The sequence below is a fragment of the Hemibagrus wyckioides genome, linkage group LG20, assembly GCF_019097595.1.
Source record: "Hemibagrus wyckioides isolate EC202008001 linkage group LG20, SWU_Hwy_1.0, whole genome shotgun sequence".
Classification (NCBI taxonomy): Eukaryota; Metazoa; Chordata; class Actinopteri; order Siluriformes; family Bagridae; genus Hemibagrus; species Hemibagrus wyckioides.
The window spans coordinates 14149787-14172953 of record NC_080729.1 but is presented as its reverse complement, the minus strand read 5'-3'; the positions used below and the strand labels follow the sequence as shown (position 1 = coordinate 14172953).

The following is a 23167-nucleotide window of genomic DNA, read 5'->3' as shown; positions in this document are numbered from 1 at the left end:
TTAACACAATAAAACAGGCATAAATTCCATTCGTGGTGTCTCACACCTGCAGAAATATCAGGAATATCCGAGATATATTCAGAAATCTGAATTGCAAAAGTGTAATATAATGCATCTATCATGTTTCGTCATTTCAGGACACTGTTTATCTTTCCCAGCTCTGAGATTAACTCCACCTCCAGATGGCAAATCCGCTTATCTCAGAAAAAGCTCTTTTTTCTTAAAAGATAGATGCATGCACTTTATTGACCCTTGAGGGAAAATCTGGAGGAATAAATGCAATTCAGTATGTAAACACTGTTTCAACAGAGATAGTGAGGCCAGTTAGAGAAGGAGAGGGCCAGCAATTGTAATATAAGTAGCAGAAAATTACAAACGCCTCCTTTAAAGGTTTCCCTGCTTTGCCTTGAGGAAGCCGTATTAATCACTGGAACATTTCTGGAAACTGAACATAAAAATAGGCGGCAAATCATTATAGCACAGGCATAGATTGTATTTGATTTGTTGTATATTGTAGTGCAGGTATGAAATTTGGGATCTGGGAGACATAATGAGGCCACAATGATCATCTTCCAGCTCAATAAAGTACAGTATCTATTTATCTACACTAAACTAAGGCTCATTGACACTAACACATTTTTCGTTCTTCTAACATGAATAACACCTGAGCTGAAAATCAATCCAACAACACTGGCGTTTTGTAACAGATACTTTACCACTGCATTATTCTACGTGTTGTTTTATATCCCAGAATTTAATATTTCATTTCATTTCATCGTCTGTCTGTACCACTTATCTGATCTATCCTGTGCCTATCTCAGGCGTCATCAGGCATCAAGGCAGGATACACCCTGGACGGAGAGCCAACCCATCACAGGGCACACTCATTCACTCCAATCAGCCTTGAAGCAGCCTTTGGACTGTGGGAGGAAACTGGAGCACCCGGAGGAAACCCACCAAGCACGGGGAGAACATGCAAACTCCACATACACAGTGAGCTGGAGCGAGACTCGAACCCAGGACGCTGGCTAGGCAAGCTAGGCATTAGTAACGTGTTTAAATTAAGTTTAGTATAAGCACTGAAATCATGTTTTTTCTTAAATCTGACTGACCACATATTCCACTTCCGGTCTCTTTTCTAAATCTAAGCAGCCTTTCCACCTGGAGGATGAAATCAGTTCAGAACCATAAAAAACTTGATAGACACATTGTTCATTTTGGAACATACTGTAAACTTTAGTTATTTTATTTTCATCTGTCTGGTGCAATCACAACAAAATGGAGCTCGAATACACTCAAAACAGTGGAGATGATCGTGGACTTCAGTAGAAACCCCCCTGCACTCCCCCCACTCACCATGAAGAACAGTACTGTAACAACAATGGAGTCATTCAGGTTCCTTGAGACCTGAAGTGGGACACACACACACACACACACACACACACAGACTCCATTACTAAAAAGACCAAGCAGAGGTTGTACTTCCTTCACCAAACTCAACCTACCACAGGAGCTGCTGAAACACTCATTGAGTCGGTCCTGTGTTCATCCATAACTGTCTGGTTTGGTCCAGCTACCAAATCGGACATCAAGAGTCTATAACAGACAATCAGGACTGCTGAGAGGATTATTAGTGCCCCCCCCGCCCAACCACTTCGGACCCCTCACACCCAGCCCACTGTCTCTTCGAACTGTGGCCTTCTGGTCAGCGCTACAGGGTATTGACCACCAGAACAGCCAGACGCAAGAACAGATTTTTTTTCCCCAGTAGGCTATATTCAGCTTGAAAAATTAAAACATTCATAACTATATACTGTTCATCAAAACTCATTTATACATGGAATCTGGACCCTGTACATCCAGACCAGAAGATCAGGGGTTCAAGCCCCAGCAATGCCACTGTTGGGCCCTTGAGCAAGGCCCTTAACCCTCTCCGCTCCAGGGGTGCTGCATCATGGCTGACCCTGCACTCTGACCCCAAGGATGGGATATGTAAAGAAAAGGATTTCACTGTGCTGTAATGTATTATATTATATTATATATATTATATATTATATTATCATGTATGTTTGCACTATGTCCATACTTTCTCCTACACTGGAGCCTCAGTCGCCAAGTCAAACTCCTTGTGTGCGTAAACGTACTTGGTAATAAAGCTCTTTCTGACTTCTGACTTTTATACTTCATACATGTATCGATTTTCACTTTGCTTATTTTCACAATTACTTCTTCGTATGTAATCGTTTAGTCTAGTTAAATTTAATGATTGTTAACAGTATCTGTGCGCTTGTTCGGATTGGTTTGTATGTTGATATTCCTAGAAGGAGGAATGTGAAATAGTTGGGAATAGTGGAAAAAGTGAAGAAGAATTACCGAACAGAAAGAGTGATAAAAGTATAAAACGGTTATAAAAAACCTTGCACTAAACACATCATCGAGTAGAAATAAACATGCTAGCTAACGACTTTATATTCTTTAACCCTGTGAAGCACATTAGATGTACATTAACTCTCTAAGTACAAGTATAACCTTATTCTAGTACCTTATACTGATGTCTCTTCATTTCTCTCTCTCTCATTCAGAATCTCATAACCAGTCAGGAAATTTCTGTAAATACACATTCATTTTTATTACCAATTAAACAGACTTTATATCATTAGACTTTAGACACTGACTTAATTTAAAACATTCATCTTCTTCTTTTTTTTTTTTTTTTTTTTTTACAATCCCATTTTATCCTTTAAATTAAAGAAAGAATTTAAATATAATAATAATAACAACTATACAAAGACAGGGCAATAGGTACAATAAGCGACTTAAAAAGTGGTCTAACTTGTGTAAATCTTGATGGCAACAAAAGTACAGACCGTGGGTTGTGTGAGTGAGTGTGTGTGTTTTTGTGTGTGTGTGTCTGTGAGTGTGTGTTCGTATATAGGGCTGTCTTATATTATAGAGATATAGCACAAGGTACAACAGCATTTAATATCATGCACTAAAGTGCTAGGGTTTAAAAGGCATGCAGATCAAATTATGCAGGAAAATATGCATAAGGATAATCAGTTGCCAGTTTCCTTCCTGTTGTGGTGCGTTTTTATAACATTCAGCTTTTTACGTTTGGAGTAATAAATACGTCAGTGTTGTTGACATCATGTTTCGTGTTTCCCTGACTCAGGTTTCTGTTCTTCTGCCGCATTTTCTTTATTTAATAAAATAAATAAAATGTCTTTTCTTTGTACTCAATTAAATTGAAGCCACAAGCAAAGAAAAACAAAACCACACAAAAAAATAAGAAAATAATTCGATCAAGTATATGTATATGAATGGAGCCAAAAAATAAATAAATAAAATGAACAACATGTAAACATTTAGACAAATCGATGTAACCATTTCCCCCCAGGATATAAGAAAAAAATCTGACCAAACCACATAGAAATTCATACGTATTGCATATACACAGAGACACACGTATATGGGACCATTGAGATATCAAGTGTGTTTAGGCACCTCTGATGGAGTAGTTTGTGTTGTTTTGCTTCAGTACATTCGAGGTCCTTGAATTCTCACAGAAAGTACTTGAAGGTTGTTGCTTGTCGGCTGGTGCTCGAGGAACTGCGTCCTTCTCTCATCCCCTGTGTTGAGGATGTGAAGGGTGTGAGAAGGGCTAGAATGTTCCAACAACTCTGTTGGTGCTTGTGTGGTCAGGCTGGATTAAAGGATAAGACACGGAGGAGGAGAGGAGGAAGATAAGAAGGGGGAAGAGAGAGAGGAACGTGAGAGGTTTGTAAGAGGAAAGGGAGAGGATGGAGAGGGGTTGGGAGTGAATGAGGAGGATGAAAATGAGGTAGAGGATGAGAGGTAGAGGATGAGAGGAGATGACGAGGATGCATAGGATGTGTAAAGGAAGATGAAGATAGGATGGACAGGAAAGAAGACAAAGAAGGTGAGGGGAAAAAGAAAGATGGGAGGATAATGAATAGTAAAGAAGAGACTACAAAAAAAGGAGCAAGGAGAGGAAAAAACAAATACAGATGGACAAAATGAGATTAACAGAGAAAGATGAAGAAGAGGAGAAGAATGTAAGAGAAGGAGACAAGAAAGGTGAGAAGAAAGAAGGGAAAGATAATGGAGGGGATGTGAAGCAAAAACAGAAAAGAATGAGAAAAAAGCAATCCATGTCTACGAGTCTAGAGGTAACTGTAGGAGAGGTGTGAATGGAAGGATGAAGAGAAGAGAAGAGAAGAGAAGAGAAGAGAAGAGAAGAGAAGAGAAGAGAAGAGAAGAGAAGAGAAGAGAAGAGAAGAGAAGAGAAGAGAAGAGAAGAGAAGAGGACAGTGAGCAAGCTTGGCTGGTGCAGGATGTCCTCAGGCTGGGAGCTGAGGTAGTTCCTGACTGGACTCCTCTGTCTCTGGGATCGTTTGAGCAGGTCTGACTGGCGAGGGGAAGTGGAACCTCTCGGTGCGGTCTCTGTAGTTGGGTGAAGAAGAAGGAGAGCGTGCAGCCCAGCGAGAAGGAGGGCGGCGATTGGCAGGACGTGCCGGGCGCAGGAAACAGGAGTCCAGGGGCGGGGCTACTGGTGATCGGGGGAGGTCCTTCGGGAGGGAGACACATGAATACACACACATTTAAAGCATTTATATTGGAAAAATAGCTCAAGAGTAGGGCTGCTTTTGGACTTTGCAATTCTACCAGACTGCAGTGAGGTTTCTTTTGCGGGTGTTTTGATAAATTTTTTTCGGTTTCTTGTAATCGAAAAAAGCAATTAAATTATGGTAAACATAATGCAGGTTATTTACATCGCAGGTTCACCAATCTCATTTAAATCACAATATAGAAATTTAAGTAGCAATATAATATAATATAATATAAAATTTAAGTAGCAATACAATATAATTGCCTTATTTCTTTTTTCCTCCACCACATCATGCAGCCATACTCAAGCCTCTTCAAACGCAAATGTAATCATCTATAAAGGTATAAAACCAAAACCACAAAAATAGCATCATAATTCAAATTATTTCTGAAGATTCGCATCAGAAAATCCCGCTCCAGCTAAAGAAAGACACACGTCAATTTGTTACTCTAACGTCTCTCTCCGTTTCTTACTGCATTTCCTCAGGGCCTTTTGTTCCAGATGAAAGATGGAGAGATCTAATAAACAACACAAACCATTTCTGCTAAAAATAAACAGCAGAAAGGGAGCGACACGTCGTCTGACCTGATAAAGTGTGTCAGAGAAGATCTTTACACGAGACGAGACTGACACTGTAGCGGCTGACGCTGTATTAATAACTCCTGTGCACTTGGGAGACTGATGACACACAACTTATTATATTTATTTGATTTGTTATAAAATGTTCATGTTAAATGTAAGGTGCGTGCTGCATCTGTTATAAACTGTTATAGACTTTTTTTTCTCCTCTTGGATGGCTGATTCGGAATATAACACAGAGCCCTCCAGAATTATTGGCACCCTTGATGAAAACAAGCAAAAATTAATATATAAATCAACTAAGCAGTTGAGGGGCCTTACTCAAGGGCCCAGCAGTGGCAGCTTGATGGTTATGGAATTTGAACTCACAACCATCTGATCAGCAGACCTACATCTTAACCACTGAGCCTCCATGTGCCTTTTAGAACAACAAGCTGTTTGGAAGCATTGCAAGAAACCTGCTCCTTCCTGACAGCATCTTAGAAAAAACTTCACCAAGTGATAAGACACTGGGTCCTGACATTCATGTGGATGTTACTTTGACATGTTCCACCTTCCTACTGACTAAATACACCCCTTCATAGCAATGGTATGGTTTAAGGAACATGACAAAGAGTTCAAAATGTTGACTTTGTGACCTCCAAATTCCTCAGATCTTTGGAAAATCTGCTAGACAAACAAGTCCAATCTATGGAGACTCAACCTCAGAACTTACAGGACTAAGAGAAATAAGGACCTGATACCCCACTGTAAAACACAGAGGTGGAGCAGTGATGCTTTACTGCTGTTCTGGCTCTGGTGCTCTTGTGAACTATTCTAAGCACCAGGATATTTCAGCCCGAACCCTGGTTGCCTCTGCCTCTATTGATAAAACGTTCAACAAGACTAACGTGCTTACAAATAAACACTTGAATAGTTCAAGAAGCAGAAATACCTAAGGATATAAAAGAGTTTAAAAGGTTCTGTGTGGATGAGTGAACCAGGACCCCACTACTGTGAGTGTCTCCAACATAGAGAGACTCTCCACAGCAGTGCTGTTATTCTTTCTAGGGCAGGCTTTATAGCATTTAAATGTTAAGGGTGCTGATGATTTTGAAACCAGTGTGTTCTTAAAAAAAAATCCTCTTGTATGCCTGAGCTATATATATATATATATATATAGATAGATATATACAGATCAGGCATAACATTATGATATTGTGATACAACTAATATTGTGTTGGTCCCCCTTTTGCTGCCAAAACAGCCCTGACCCATCATGCACTGTGTAGCATTAACTTCTTCAGCAATTTGAGCTACAGTAGCTCGTCTGTTGGATCGGATCACATGGGCCGGCCTTCACTTTCACTCCCCACGTCCATCAGTGAGCCTTGACCGTCCATGACCCTGCCACCGGTTCACCACTGTTCCTTCCTTGGACCACTTTTGATAGATACTGACCACTGCAGACCGGGAACACCCCACATGAGCTGCGGTTTTGGAGATGCTCTGATCCAGTCGTCTAGCCATCACAATTTGGTCCTTGTCAAACTCGCTCAAATCCTTAAACTTGCCCCTTTTTTTTTTGCACATCAACTTTGAGGACAAAATGTTCACTTGCTGCCTAATATATCCCACCCACTAACAGGTGCCATGATGAGGAGATAATCAATCAGTCTTATTCACTTCACCTGTCAGTGCTCATAATGTTATGCCTGATCGGTGTATTTTAGTTCATTTTCATGAAGGGTGCGAATAATTCTGGAAGGCACTTTAGTCATCATTCTTCATACATTAAAATCATTACAAATTATGTACATTCGTGTTTAGTTTGGATGGCAGGACTCTTAGCTGCAAAACCTGTCTAACTTAAGTTAGAAAAAACACAGTTTGTATTGTTATTATCTATTTTTAAAAAGTTTGGCTACTGATTAATAGCTGCAAACTGCCGGGTATTGAAAAATCCTTGTGTCTACTTGGGACAAACAGATGCTAGCAATTAGCAAGAAGGGACTAACTCGTTTGAATAAATTACTACGAATATCACAATGTAGATCGAGTCATGGATGCTGGAATCCACCTAAATTTGGTCTCTGAGCTGTGAAATGTGAGTTTATTAGAAACTAGCTAGCTAGCTAGTTTATTAAGGATGAGACTATTATCAAATTGTGCTTCAGAGATCGTATAATTTTTTTAGAGAGTGTTTTCAATAGTGTCTTGGATCATAAAAGCATTGATTTATTCTAGATTCATGGCACGAAAATTACAGGAGGCGATTTTAGTTCTGATACTAAACGGATGCACCATAGCACTTGCTAATGAACACTACAAGTTATAAAGCTCACTATAGTCAACTAATTACAGTCTCCCAAGAGTGATAAAAAGTGAGTTAAATTGTGATTTAGCAAGCTGTCAGTCTGCTACTTGCAATAAATGCCCTACTTACAGTATAAACGTCCTTAATAACCATGCTAGCAGCACCAGCAAAATTAGGATGCTTTTGCTAGTCAGCTAGTTTGGATCGGTATGGAACTCATGCTAGTCTAATCTTTCTTTCCCTGAATCTGTTATTAGCATGCAGCCATGACTGACACAGTTTAACTGTCTGTTAACACACCATGGAGAGCAGGAAAAGAAAAGAAAAGGGCAAAATTTGTTAGTGTTTAGTCTTCGAGGAGGTCATTTATGTAGGCATGGAAATAGTTCGCCTCTTAATATGGCCTCCAGTGAAAGAACTGTAAAAGAGGTAAGGAGAGCATAGAAATGGAGGAGGACGACATCATACACACAAGACGCATAGCAGAACCTAGTGGAAACACAATGGGGTCATTTTAATTGCCTATGAAAATATCCACAACATCCAAAAAGCTAGCAGTGTGCCTGGGATGTATGTATTGTATAAGTGCCATTGAGTGGCATCCATGTCACCTAAGTTTACTCATGAGATTAGGGGAGCTTTATTCTTGAGATATAAACATCTATACTCTACTAGCTTTTTAGATGAACCTTTTTAGTTACTGATGGAATTAATTAATCAGACGATGATACGCATGCTCACACCTACACCACAACGTTGAAAAGTGAGGCAAAAATAACACACACCATTTAACCCACAACACCTGACGGCCGAAACCTTCGTGTCTTTGTGAGAATGATGTGGCATGCAGTGCTATAGAGATCCATAAAACACAGTCGGACACGACACGGTGAGGTCGCTCTGAGGTTAAACGTCATAGAAGTGGAACTTACAGGACAGCTCGTGTGTGCGAGCAGCATTATAGTCCCCAGGGAGCAGTGAGTAAGACAGTGTGGTTCTGGAGACAGTCCGGAGAGGGAGACAGGGCAAAACACTAATCAGAACAAAAATACAATCTCACAAGATACAGGAGATGTTGGCAAAAAAAAAAAAAAAAAAGAAAAACAGCCTGCGTGATAAGGCTCCATGAGAAACATCACTGCAGGCTACAGGAAGTCCACTCCTCTTGCTGTGAGACCTGTAAAAGGGGTGAGGCGGGGTTTTGGCATGACCATCCTCACTGTCCATTCAGAGAAGAAACATACTGAGTATTGTGTATACCACAGTATTATAAATTCTACATGTTTTACCGTACAGCAAACATACATGTTGCTTTCGTGGTGGTATGGAGGATATCATTATCTACTAGCTTAATCCAGGCAAATAAAGTGAACATGTGCTTTATTTCCTTGCTCTTCTAATCACTGATTAGCAACATCTGCTTTCCTCCTTTTTCTTAGACAAGCTTTCAGCACTTTAGCACGTGTGGCTGCATTTCCCTCTAAATTTGGCTCAAAGCATATGACTCGTGCAACTATTTGGATAAAACTGACATGTAGCACACTGACAGAGTATCCATATCTAAAAATAAAACCGAGACCTCCACTGGATATCACCTGCTTTTTTCAATCGTTTAATTAAAATGTTCGATTTATAAACTGTACAATTTTATTTTTAGAATTAAACTGTACATTTGTGTGATCCCGGCAAAGGCTTGAGCTTCATAATTGCTGTTAGCATACGGCGTTTTTGACAGATTTCTTACATTCACTCAGTGTGTTAGTCATCCAAATGGACAGTATTTTAACCATCAACGCTAACAGTAGACAGTAGCTACAAAAACTGTGCAACTGTGTGGAGCTGAGCACGAGTCTGTAGCAAGAAAACAGTAAGCAGCAGATTTTGTTAATTAATAAGCTGCAGCACAGCATCTCTGTCCCATGCTTTTTAGCCAGAGGCACACAAAGGCATGCAGTATTGATTAATTAAATACTCTCAGTGTGCACCGTCTGCATGATGAGACCAAACCAGACACTAGCTTAGCTACATTTTCAGATGTACAGTGCTTTAGAATTCCTAACTTCCTGCTGTATGTATAGAACAAAGGAAGAATAAGACAATATATATTCGTATGTTTAAGTATGTTCCACGTTTACCTCAATACATCCAGGTTTGTCCACTTCTCCTGTTTTGCTCTGTGCTGCCGTGGCTGTACCTTGTTTCTTCTCCTCCCTGAAGCCCTGCTCCAACAGTTTCTTATTCAGAATCCGTGCTGCGTTCTCTGCTATCGTGTAACCAGGTGGAGCTGACAAGTCCTGCCTGATGCTAATCGTTTCTGGGTTCTTCTCACCCTGTAATTCCACTATGAGCTGGATAGGGCTGGGTGAACGACCCCTGGACGGCCTGGCTGGGTCCTGTGGTGCTCCGAGATTGCCTGCTTTAGGGTCTGAAACACCTGCAGACCCGCTTTCAGTGGGCCTGGAGCGGCTGGGTGACTTATTGAACTTCTGAGCTTGGTCATAGGTTATTGGGGTATGATCGATGATGTTGAAGAGGCTGGAGAGACCGTCGTTGATGGTGGTGTGGACGGGGCTGTCTCGGGTGGTGGTGGAACGCGCCCATGCTGATTCACTGTTGCCCTTCAAAGACTGAGAAGTGGGTGTTGGAGCTCTAGATGCATTGGCAGGGGGTTCAGATTTGCCTTGTGTGGAATTGGTACACGAGGGCTTGCGCTGGAGCTTGGGTGATCCGTATTTTGGTGAGCAGCATGACCGTTCAAACTTGGCCTGTGTGGCAGGTGAGTACTGTGCCTTCCTGAGGCTACGTGAGGGAGATGAAACAGGAGTGAGGCAGCGGCGAGGGCTACTGACGAGTGTCTGCAGTGCCACATTCACACCTTGTGTGGTTTGAGTTCCACGTGTTGTTGAGCCGTTGGTCTGGCATGCTACATCACGCATTTGACGTTCTGCAGGACTGCTTCCGGTCACTGTGCTGGAGCGGATGGCATTCCGGACAGAAAACGCCACTTCCTTCATGTCATCACTGAGATTCCGAGACAGTTCTAGCTCAAGTGAGGATGTGTAACCCATTGCCGTGCACAGAGTTGCATGCTCGCCACCTTCTAAATGTCTCAGTTCATGTGACCACCTTCCTCCAAAAATGTCCTCCCCTTCGCTTTCATTGCTCACCCTGGAAAAGGCGTACTCCTGATCTGATGGTCCTTGGTTCAACCTCTCTGCCCTAGTAGGGCTGTGGAGGACACGCACACCAAAGTGGTCAGGCACTGGGGAGCCTCTTGCAGCCAGACGCTGACATTGCTCCAGGCTGCTTGTGGTATTGGTAGTTAGTGTGGCACTGGTGGTCAAGTACCATGCGGCTGGCTGAAACGTTTCTGATGAAGATGGGACAGGTCTGTGGGTATCTGCCCGTTCTACCCATGCCTCCACTACCTGTGGGGGCAGCACAGGGCCTGGAATTGGGCAGGAAGACAGTGGGGATTTGGAGAGATCCCAGCCCTTGCTATTAAACTCCTCAATATATTTGAGGTCATCAGGAGACAGGGGTGGAGTCACATCATCCTGCCCACATTCACCTGATTTGCTCTTGTCTGGCAGGAAGGGGGAGCTGTCCATCAAACGCAGGAAGTCATTCATAGAGCAGACTGATTTGGCCCTGTGGAAACAGGTACAAGGTTACATCAGCTACTCGCAAACATACTACATCACTTTAATGTAATATGTTAAAATAGCCTATGAGCATAAGATGGCAACATTTATTAAAACCAGTGTACAGAAGGTTGCTGTGTTGCCAACCACACGGACAAATGAAAGAAGGAGTTTCACATTGTTTGAGTCTGGGTGATGAATTACAGATGAAAGAAAACCTACAGAATTAAAACTACATACTATACACAAGGCCACTTTATTAGAAAGACCTATAGGTGCTCAGTAATGCATTTATCCAAACAGCCAGTCATGTGAAAGCAGCACAATGCATAAAAGTTAATGTTCATATTAAACTTCAGAATGGGGAAAAAATATGATATTAGTGACTCTTAGGTTGGCCTGAGTGTTAGTGCAGATAGACTGGTTTGAGTATTTCTAAAAATTGGTCATCTGGCATTTTCACGTACAACATCCTTACATAATGGTGTGAGGAAAATAACAACCTATTAGCGTCAGTTCTGTGGACAGAAATGCTATGCTCATGCCAGAGGTCAGAAGAGAACGACCAGACTGGTTTGAGCTGAAAGGAAAGTATGATAACAACCATGGTGAGCAGAAAAGTATCTCAGAATGTACAACAGCAGAGGACTTCGTCGGGTTTCAGTCCCGTCAGCAAGAAATCTGAGGCTACAGTGAGCACTGGCCAAATGAATTTGGCAAGTTAAAGATTGGAAAAATGCTGTGTGGTCTGACTGTGGTCTGTGTAGACTCGGGCTTCTGTACAGATTGCACACAGACATATGAATTATCATCCTAATAAGGACTTTGAACAGACAACTATTCATCAGTGCTATAGCAACATCCACTCCACATCCATTCACAGGTACCTTAGGAGGCTTCCACTGGTCATATCTTCCTCAGGATACAGTACAGGATCTGCTCTTTCTGAAATCTCGTTTAGTGCCTGTAACACACACACAAAACCCATGTTTACTTACATGTACACACAAGAATGCTTATTACTGATGCAGCCAGCAAGGATCTATGGTCATGTCTTACTTGATTGAGACAGGGGAACCTCTTCTCACTGTCCAGCCTGGATGACGGAGGAACCTCGGCCTCGTTCGGTGGATCCAGAGACAGAGCATCCAAAAAGAGGCTCTCACTGGGCCGTGCTCTTCTTACAGAGTAAAACAAAAATAATCCATAGCTTAACTTTTGTATAACTAATCATACGCTCAGTATAAATTCTACAACAGCAAATCTTTTCTACGAGACTCTTTTCTACAATAAGTTTCTAACATACAAAGTCAACATAAGGTGTGACGTACTATATCTAGGTCTGTGTAAGGAAAATATTATAAAGTGTGTACTTCTCTTCCAGTGTGGCCTCCGAGTCTGAGTGGGAACGAGACACTGCACATGGAGCTCCACGAGGGGAGCGTGGAGATCTAGGGGCTTTACAGGGACTGTCCTGAGGGGAGAAGACACGTGGTGTCCCTCCTTCAGGGGGACGGAGAGGTATTTCCCGCTGCATCTACAGGTGAGAAGAAATGTTGGGCAAAAAAGATGAGAAAAAGCAAAGAAGAGTTCAGATTTGCACATTTGTGGAATTATAGAAGGTTGCCAGATTTAAACATTTGTGTAATAACATTTTTAGAAAAAGGTGAAATTTCCTTCTTCTGAAATTTTATTTCCTTCTTGTCCATCATTTTCTGGATTTTGTGTTAAATTTTATATCTAACCTTTTTTTATGTCATCTTTATAATTCGAGTTTTTCAAACGTTTTTGACCTTGTGTGCCTCTGGATAATAGATAAGCCTGTGATAATTATATCTGCATGTTAACTGACTCCTGTTATAGTTTTGTTCTCACACTGTACCTCACATTCCTCAGTGTGACTTCTGACCACTGACCTTCTCCATCTTGCGGCGGAGGTCTTGTACGTTGCGGTCTCGCTCCTGTCGCTCTCTCTCGAAGTTCTCGAGGAGTTCGCTCCTCTCTCTGGTCCATCGTCGCTCGCCGTGCCGCAGCTTCCAGCGCAGCTCCAGAGCCACACTGTGGCTATCAGCCAGAAGTCTCTTCTGCTCCTCACGCTCCCTCTCCTGCTCCCTCTCTCTCTCCTGCCACAGAGAGTCCGTTCCTCCTACTAACGCTTCTCCTCTTGACTCCTCCAACTGAGGAGGTAAATGGGTTGGAGATGGAGGAACACACAAGACGATACAAAAAAAGTCCCAGTTTATAATCATCTATCATTATAATTTTAATTATACAGCTATAGAGGTCAACTGAATATGTGACAAAAATCTTTAACTTTCACTAAAGATTAAGCCTTATTTATTTTTGCCTGGACTTATCCATGAAGTTATTTGGTACTTTGCCTGTTAATCCAGTTAGAGACCTTTAGCCGAGAGAAAATAGTCACATGTTTAACAGTGAGAAATTAATGGCAACCTCACATCAGTGAACAAGTCCAATGCTTTGTGCTTAAATATGTTTATGCTGTAAGATAAATAACTGAATAATAATAAATACCTTGTTAATCTCATCTTAAAATCCAATAAATATCTAGCATATGATTGATTTATAGGACATTTTGATGCAAATCATGAAACAACCATGAACTGTTTCTCATTTCATACTTCAAAACAAATCCAGACATGTTCTTAACCTGAGTGCTTATTTTTTCTAATCTTTGCAAACACCTTGCATGTCATTGTATGATGTCACTAACTAGTAGAAAGGACACACATGGCTGAATCTGTCCTTTTAACTGCAAATAAGTTTTATTTTTGTTTAAAAGAAAGAAAGAAAGAAAGAAAGAAAGAAAGAAAGAAAGAAAGAAAGAAAGAAAGAAAGAAAGAAAGACACACACACACACCAAGAAACCTATAATGACCAGAGGCCAAAAGAGTATTAAGGCTGTGACTTGGTTTGTGAGCCAAGCCTTTTAAATATATTTAGCTATTCATAAATGAACATTTTACTGTTAATGGCCAAAAGCTTATAAAAAAATTCAAATGTAAAATAAAATTGAACATTAGAGAGTCATATTTCATGTTCATACCCAAACATCCTTAACCCAGGTGTGTGTCATACCTTTGTTCATCTCAAATATATCTGTGCTTCTATTTCCCATCTAAGCCTATGTCATATCGTTAGTTCATATTCGTGTGTGTGGTCCTGATGTTTGTCGTAATTGTGTCATTACCTGAGCAATGTGACTCCTCATCTCAGCACGCTGTATCTCCCATGCTGCTCTCTCATTGGCTAGCGTCTGCTGCAACTGACAGCATCTCTGAGCCTCCTCCCGTAGCTCCGCCCTCAACTCCTCCAGCAGAGAACGCAGGGCATGAAGAACCCGTCTACTGTCACCCACCTGAGAGAGAGAGAGAGAGAGAGAGAGAGAGAGAGAGAAAGATGAAGAGACACCAGCATTACTAACATAAGGTACTAGAATAATGTTATCCTTAGTCATTTACTGTAGATTTTGGGTGGTGTGAGGAAACTTGAGAACCTGGTGAGTAAATGCAGAACTCCACACTGTAACATGAGATCAGGGAAAGAACCAAGGATCCTGGAGTTGGCTTCGTTACTGTCTGCATCACTGTATTCATCCCATTTGTATTCAGTTCATTTGTACACAATAGTCTATAATGTTTGTTATTACATGTCACATTTGTGCTTGAGAGTATTTCCTTCCTTGTTGAAAGAAAAAGCATGCTTTAATAAGCAGTCAACTTTCTTCACTTGTCCTGTCAGTCAAGTTTGGTTTTAGGTTTTCAGGTGAGGCACGTGAGGCAAATGGGAAGTGGTAGCTCAGTGTTTAAGGTGTTGGGCTACAGCTAGAAGGGTCATGAGTTTGAATCCCAGCACCAGCAAGCTGCCACTTGAGCAAGGCCCTTAACCCTTAACTGCTCAGTAGAATAAATGAGATAAATGTTAGTCGCTCTGGATAAGGGCGTCTTCAAATGATGGAATGACTAATCACTGACTGAACTATGCGCTTTCCTACTCAGCTTGCAAGCTTTCGAAGCCAGAAAACGTGTGAGAGATTATGCAGAATACAGTTTCTAACTGTACGTCTCCTGAGGTTTTAATTAACACCACTCTAATCCCACACAGATAGCTCTGACTCACTCCATTAACCATTCACTTTCGTGCGCTCGGAGTGCCAAAGAGGACACCCAAATACAATGTGAAGGCAAATCTTTGACACATACTCACTAGGAAGCTGTACTTACTAAAGAAGACAGATACTATGATTTAGCAGAGGTTAGCCTAGCCCACACGGTTTTCCTTAAAATACTCATTTACATAAAACATGCATAAAATACACGTACAAGTAAATGCATGATTCCTGCAGGAGGATAAAACAAATTCATTCAGAGCTCAGACATCTCTTCTCCTTATTTAATTCAGTTTTAAATATCATTATTCAGCTTTTATCCATAACCTACTACTATTATAGTTATAGTATATGAGGATAAAAATCTCTCCCATAACAAATAATTGTCTCCAAATGTACAATATCATAACCATGGAAACTGAAGGAGTTAAGAGTGATGAGGAATTGACTAAAGCTTACTCACAGTATGTATGACAGTTTATAGATGACGTAAATCAAATATGTTAACCAGGTATCACTCTCCCTTGATTTTATAGGAATATAATTGGAAACTCTGGAATTGGCAAAAATGATAAGTCGTGGAGGGAATGTTTAGCTGCTTTTATTTACCTGGAAAATATTCATTGCTAAAACTGGTTCGAACACATTCCCCTTTTAGTGATTTAACATAATATGCGTCACGTTGTACCGAAGCCCTCCAGTGTAGTGTTCTAAATCATTCTTCAATGTTATGGCACTGGAGGCCATAACCTTTGACAGATTGATGGTTACACCTTTTGTATTGCAACATTCAGCCCAGGAAAACCGTGAAATTCAGTCAGGTACAGTGAGGTAGACTGCTTTATGTCATGTGTCCCTGCTGTATGTTTTTACCTGTTTTTGATAGTGGTGTTTATCTGGGGACAGTAAGAGTGGTCCAGGGTCAGGGACGTCTCCCCACAATGCCTGGGGACACACTTTGTCCTCCCGCTCTATGTCTTCCTCCAAACGTTCCCGGACCGTTCCAGCCTCTGGGATGCTTTCCAACCGTTCATACTGAACATACAGAGCAAACACAGTGACAGCATTTGAGTGATCGCATAATGTACTTTATTATGAACAGCTACTAATAATGGCTGGAAGACCAAATGACTCTTTTGTGCTTAATTTAAAATTGTATTACATAGATTAAATGGAGTGATCTGTTTTTGAGCGTCACATTACGCTGTGCAATTCTGCAACACAATTAGTCATCATCTGTTCTGATTTACTTTCCATGAGCTCACAGGATTTTCCTATTCACTGTCATCATTCTGTAATTCAAACATCCACATACGTCCTTGTTCAGCCTGACCTCGGCTCCCTCCTCGGCTGCGTCAGTCCTGCGCCCGAGCCTCCAGTGCATGAGGATCCATCGCAGCTTCATGTAGACAATGATTGCATTCTGCCTGAACAGACGCACTTCCTGCTGCAGTAGAGCTCTTTCCTGTGGCCATGCGGACTCGTGCGACTGCAGACCCTGCAGCTCCAGACCTCGACGTGCCTCCAGATGTCTCAGCTCCTCCTCCTGTAAGGGCAGTGGAACAGAAAATGCATTATAATGCAGGAAAAAAGGGCCATTAAAAAGATAAAAACTAAATGATTAGGGATCAGGAAATGTTAATATGCCACTGTTGGAAACTAAACTGATGTGCATTGGGATTTAAATGTTTCTTTGTCTGAGTAAAAGAATTACAAAATTGTGGTGAATACGTCTGCTTCATTCCTTTAAAATTACATGTCAATTTTTTAAAAATTGTAAAATTGGTCATGTGAACGTCAAGGAAAATACTAAATAGGCTTAGAGTATTTAATTGTGATCCAGCTTGCCTATAGACTTATAAGGGAAAATACATTTTGTGGCTTGTGTTCAGCTTGTGTATGAGGGGCAACGTTTATACAGGAGTATGAGACAGATCCATTCATCACAGGTTCACCTGGCTCTCAAGGGATTTTGAAAAGGATTCTTATTCTTACAGCCATATAAAAAAGTGTGGACTCATCCATATCATCTTCACAATTTTAAGGCCTGTCTTAGAAAAGGATGCAGGATGCAAAGAGGGATACAATACAGTGTAGATTACTGAGATTTAGTCCGACCTTATTCTGTATTGTATGACGTATTAGACTGAAAACATCTGGCTGATGAGAGAGGTCAGAGAAAAATGGCCTTGGATTGGTTCAAGCCAATAGTGAGGAAATAGTAAGTCAAATAATCACTTCTGACAAATGTGGTGATCAGAAAAGCATCTCTGAACACATAACACATTAAACCTTATGAGCTGAAACAGCAGGAGATGACATCATAGTCCACTCCTGTCAGCCAAAAACACTGTAATGGGCACAGACTCACCAAACTGGACACCAAACTGGTCTTCGACTGTCCTTTTTCAGTGAATCTATATGAAGATTACCGGAAACTGCATAGCATTGCACTGCTGCCACATGATTGGCTGATTAAATAATTGCGTGAACATTTAGGTATACTGGTATTCCTAATATAGTGATTTTTAAAATATATATACACTGTGCTTTATCGAAAGTGACACAAGCAGATAGAATAATGCCTTTAGCTGAACATGAAGCTGTTGTAATGACCCTCCGCTGGATGATTTATCACGACTGACATGCACTCATGCAGACAGTGGCTCCTACCTGAGTGATGGAGGATGGCAGGTTATCTCTCTCTTCCTGTCCTGCTCTCATCCTCCTCTCGAGCTCCAGACAGAACGGTGCCTCCCGGGCAGGAGTGCCCACTTCAGACAGGCTCGGGTCCCGGAGCTGAACGTCATCGCAACACAGAACACAAGCTCTCAGACCAGGTTCAAGGATATCACTATGACTGCCCTGCCTGTACGTCATCCATATACGAAGATAGAGCAGGCGTGATCATGATTATATTTCAAGTAATTACAGCACTATTATAATGGATATAGAGTCTATATCTCAAACTTAAAAAAGGCACATTCTATTCTTTTTACGTTTTTTTCAGTTTTCCTCATGAATTTAAATATGAGGAGCGCAGTCAGTGGCCTGGTTTTTAGTAGTGGATCTGTAGGGAGTTGGTGTCCTAATAACACTCTCCCAGCATCCTCAGTGTCAGATACACTAACAGAAATGCAGAACCGCCAATTTGTAACGCCAGTCAGTTTCCTATAGCCATGAACAAGCTTTGATTTTGCCTGCCATAAATGTGGTGAAACCAGCACTCAGGCTAGAAGAGATGGTGTGAATTGTCTGTGACTGTTCTAGAGGATGTCCAGAAGTTGTGCAGATGTTTCAGCCTCTTTATGACTTAGCTTTTTGTACGCGTTAGTGTTTACTTTTGAAAAAGCGACCTAGTTACTGTGAATGACGATGAAATTTCTATGAAATTGGAGAAGCACTTCATGGAACAATCCAGCAGCAAGCTCGGGACCATAGACCGGTGGAGCAGGACAACATTAGTAATTAAAACAGCCTTAGACAAATTAGGTCGAGGAAATGCTCACACTTGATTTAACATTTTTCGACAATTTACTGACTTTTTACAGTAACAGGCAAGTGAGATGCAGTCTAGCAGCTCGCTTGAGTGGTTTTAGATGTAACTTTGAAACACAGAAGAATCAAATTTTCAGCTCAACTACATCTCATAAGCAGCCTTGAACTACCTTTAAATATTCAGGCATTAAAATAGATAGCTACTGAATTAGATAGCTATCTCCACCATTGCGTAGGAAACGAAGTAACCCGCATTTCTGATGTGAATACATTATATACTCTATAATTCCCCTATTTCTTTCTGCAGATGTTTTATTTTTGTAATATGAAATACAATAGAATTGGTTCAGTAAATCATAGACACACTATTACACTTGCCTTTGATTGCCGAAAGATATTAGATTTAATTTCCAAATAATGTACCACATGGTACGTAGCTTTTCCAGTATGGTGAGGGTAAAAATCTACCCTGGCAACCCTGTCATTAACTCCTCTATTGAGCATGGGGCATTGTGATTTTCACCCCAGTGGGCTTCTGTTAGTGCTTGCAGTTCCTATTTTTGACCACTAGGTGCAATAATAACTCTAAACGGAGCAGTGACTTCAAATACACTACCCCATGATTGAGCAACATGTAGAAAGGTGAATCAATTACCAATCAATTGAATTTCGGCTTAAGGAACAACAAAATAGCGTTATTTTTAAAAGCATTCATCAATTAGTATTTTAACGTAATTTAAAATATTTCAAGATGGTTGAAATATACGCATTTGTTGAACAGCTGATGTATAGGAAAAGGGCTTTGCTCCACCTGTCTATATGGTTCGAGCCGTCACTGGGAACAAGCACAGATTAACCACACAAAGGCTTCATGCTCATATTAACCTGCTACTTGCAGCATTCAAAAGACATGTAGAGGAAGTACAGGAGAAATGTGTTACACGCTAATCTGGAGCACCTGAGGTAAATGAGTGGTGCATGAGTAATGAGAAATCAAAGCGAACTGAAATTAAGAGCAGCAGCTGTGAGTTGCATGACCTTCGCAAACAGAAAGGTGTGCTATGGACAATGGCGTGAGATCATGTGACCACCAGTCTCATTCATCCACACTGTAAATCATTGGTAAATCGTTGTAATTGCTTTAGAAGGGGGAAAAAAAAAACACAATATGCACAATACATATGCACAGCTACAGTTCGCTGTGGGGACTTTTCCTTTGAAATTTAGGACATTTAGTGTATAAACCTTTAATCCTTTCTTAGTGTAAATATGTCTAGGCTGCTCTTTAACTGTCTATAAAGAGATCGAATAGAATTAAAGGAAAAATCCACCCTGAATGACCTGCATATTAATCTTTAGATGTCAAAGATCTATTTTATTATGAATTTCTGAGCTTGATGAATTTTTACTCTTATCAGTTTTCTACATTAGCCACAATGTTCTTCATCTACATGCTGATAGTGGTGATAATGCTGCTGCTCTCTACCTAAATTGCTTTAGTCTTTAAGTCGGTCTAGCTCTTTTACCTTCTCCTCTGTAAACTTTGCACAAACTGATCAGCTTTCAAAGCTTCAACCCGTCCTTCAACTTGATCATCTCTTAGATTTCTACCTAACTAAAATGAACACCTTTTGTAACTCAAGTATTTCTGTTGCTCTCCTATTCTGCATGAGTTTGGTCTGATGTCTCCACTACTAGATTTCTTATAATGATACTAAATGCTGCTGGAAGTAAGTGAGAAAAATGAATCCTAGCCCTTATGTCTGATATTTTTGCTACTACACTATTGTAACTGCACTAGCATTTCTTCTCACAAGAGAAATAATAAGCACCAACCTACCAATCAGGTCTGAAACACATTATAACCATTTCATTCTAAAATGATTTCATGCATTTCAGGGTGGATTTTTCCTATAAATCTAATGAAGAAGGCATGCATCATTCACTGGGATTTTAGGAGTCAGATACCATAACAATATTCTGGAGAAATCTCCCATTTTCCTCATATGTGCTTTATAGGACTTATAGGAACTTTATAGGAATTATCTTTTTTAAGTGAAACATAAAAAAAAAACTCATCAGTGCTTTCTGAAGCCCAGGAGGGAGATGAACGAGGCACTGACCTCGGCTCTGACACTGTGGGGCCTGCCGTATCTACTGAGCGCAGGCTCCTCCGGGCCATTCCGCCGGCCTAGGGACCACTCGAACTCCTGCCTCCGGCCGGACTGTGAGTGAAGGAGGGAGGAGAGGGAGGAAAGGGAGGAGGAGAGGACGGGTGGACAGGGGTGGTGGAGTCAGGAGTGAGGCGGTGGAGAGTGGAGAGGAAGGTAACGAGGGGAGGAAGGTGCGTGGAGTTGATTGGTGAATGACAACAAATGGAAAATTCACACGATAAGACACTGAATTTGAAATAATAGTACAAAAAAATGAGGACTGCTTAAATTATATATAAAATAAATAAACTGACAAATAAATAAAGACAAATGACTGACAGGCACAATAAAGTAAGAGATGATAATGGAACGGAGATGGGTCGAGACGAGATGCACAGAGATAGAAACAGGCAGAGCGGGCTACACGACGAAGAAAAGCGCAAAAAGGAAAACCAACTTGAAGATAGTGGTGTAGGACAGAGACGAGAAGAGGACGAGTATGAAAATGAACAGAATCATGGGCTGAAACATTTTAAGGAAACACAAAGAAAGAAGGAGAGAGAGAGACAGAAAGGAAGAGAGAGAGAGAGAGAGAGAGAGAGAGAATAAAAGAAAGAGAGAGAGACAGTAAAAGAAAGAGAGAGAGAGAGAGAGAGAGAGAGAGAGAGAGAGAGAGAGAGGGAAAGAGAAAGAGAGTGAGAGAGAGAGAGAGAGAGAGAGAGGGAAAGAGAAGGAGCCGGGAGAAAAAAGAATGCAAAACACTTGTTATGAAGCGCATGCAATGAGGGATACATGAGTCTAAAAAACCAACAACCAAAACTTAGCACTTAAGACATGCACGCACGAGTGTGTGTGCCTGTGTGTGCACTTCAGCCATCCTGTAAAAGCAGCATGCACATGAGATGCCGTTCTTAGCCAAACGTCTTAGATATCACAGATCTTTAGTGTTCTATCTGACATCACAATAATGTACAACATACAGGTCATGGCTTCATGCTTGATGTGATGCCTGTACTGGTGTATGGTTTAAGTGTGCTGTTATGTAACAAAATATATTTAAAGATATCTAAAAAAAACGGACTAGTTGCTGTGTTTTGGGTAAATTTTTCGGCAGGGCCTAAATCATCAATATAAAAACCACCATAAATAATACTCAGTGGCTAAAAATATAGCTGGGCTTGTACAAAACTTGGGCCCATGAATAAGCAAATAACTTTTACACATAAATTAATACTCATGCTTGGTTCCCTGACCTTAAACGTTTTCTTTTTTTCCTCCTTAATTTGGTGCCACCCACCAGCCAGTTCTCCCCTATGACATAACTCCTACAACCAATAACACCTACCACCAAAGACTAACACATGCTTCATCTAAGACAACTCTGCAAAGCTTTGCTCCTTCTACATTATAGCTGCATAACAGACTTGGAGGAAAACGCTATCTACACTTGTCCACATACATGAGCTCACATATGGCTACGATTGGTTAGAGAGAGAGAGAGAGAGAGAGAGAGAGATGTTGCCATCCCTCTTCCTCAGAGAGCACAGGCATTTGGATTTATCGGGATTTGAACAGTGCAACATGGTGGCTGATATCCGAGGGTCAATTTGATGCTAATGTTGTTTTGTCTGGTCTCAAAAACCTGAAAAGAAAATGTTAACCTCTCTCTCTGTTTTATTTTGTTAACATTAGATTAAAAAGTACTGTCTGAAAGGCTAAAACATTTTATCCTCTAGGAAAAACTTGTGTCTGTGTTGTTACTCAAATATAATACTAGTTAGCTATGTAGTGTAATATCAGTGCTAGTTCCTTCAGAATGAGTCTCTCGCTCCTGCTTTGCCTTGGACATGTCCACTGTGTCTTATTCCCTTGTTATTTTATTCTAGTCAGTAAAATCCTTTGCTTGTCCCATGTTTTTGAGAAGTCTTGCCTACACACCGATATCTAATTCCCCTGTTTCCTGAGTTTCTGTCGCATGCTGATTATCTGTCTAATCTGTTCTACTTGTCTGTATTGGTTTAGTTAAAATAAAGACATGCACACTGCCTTCCAATTGTTTCACTTCAATCTAACACTGTGTGGTTAATGACTGTAACTTCACACCTTAGTTTTGGAGAAACACTGCATATTTGGTTGGTTTGCCTGCAAGATATCTGATCCTGCTAATTGGCTAATTAACCAGTGATTCTTGAGTCAGCTTGGATATATTAGAGCAGGGAAAACTCAGAGCAGAGGTAC

General features: G+C 40.9%; 1 protein-coding gene across 9 annotated transcripts in view; it reads right to left on the bottom strand.

Annotated features, from left to right (window-relative positions):
* The window catches only part of LOC131370614 (microtubule cross-linking factor 1), a 67622-nt gene that overhangs the window by 6000 nt on the left and 38455 nt on the right, over window positions 1–23167 (bottom strand). The window contains exons 6-18 of one of the 9 annotated variants that reach the window (XR_009207445.1): window positions 20900–21001; window positions 17952–18077; window positions 16594–16824; window positions 16152–16313; window positions 14361–14528; window positions 13066–13326; window positions 12523–12686; window positions 12209–12329; window positions 12037–12113; window positions 9641–11156; window positions 3505–4589; window positions 2543–2607; window positions 1357–1596 (exon numbers count right to left, since the gene is read on the bottom strand). Coding sequence is in view for 7 of the 9 variants with exons in the window: in XM_058417983.1 (XP_058273966.1) it covers window positions 4362–4589; window positions 9641–11156; window positions 12037–12113; window positions 12209–12329; window positions 12523–12686; window positions 13066–13326; window positions 14361–14528; window positions 16152–16313; window positions 16594–16824; window positions 17952–18077; window positions 20900–21001 (3156 nt within the window). In the remaining 2 variants the exon portion in view is untranslated. The other 8 variants (XR_009207444.1, XM_058417990.1, XM_058417987.1 and 5 more) reach the window with 8 other exon arrangements.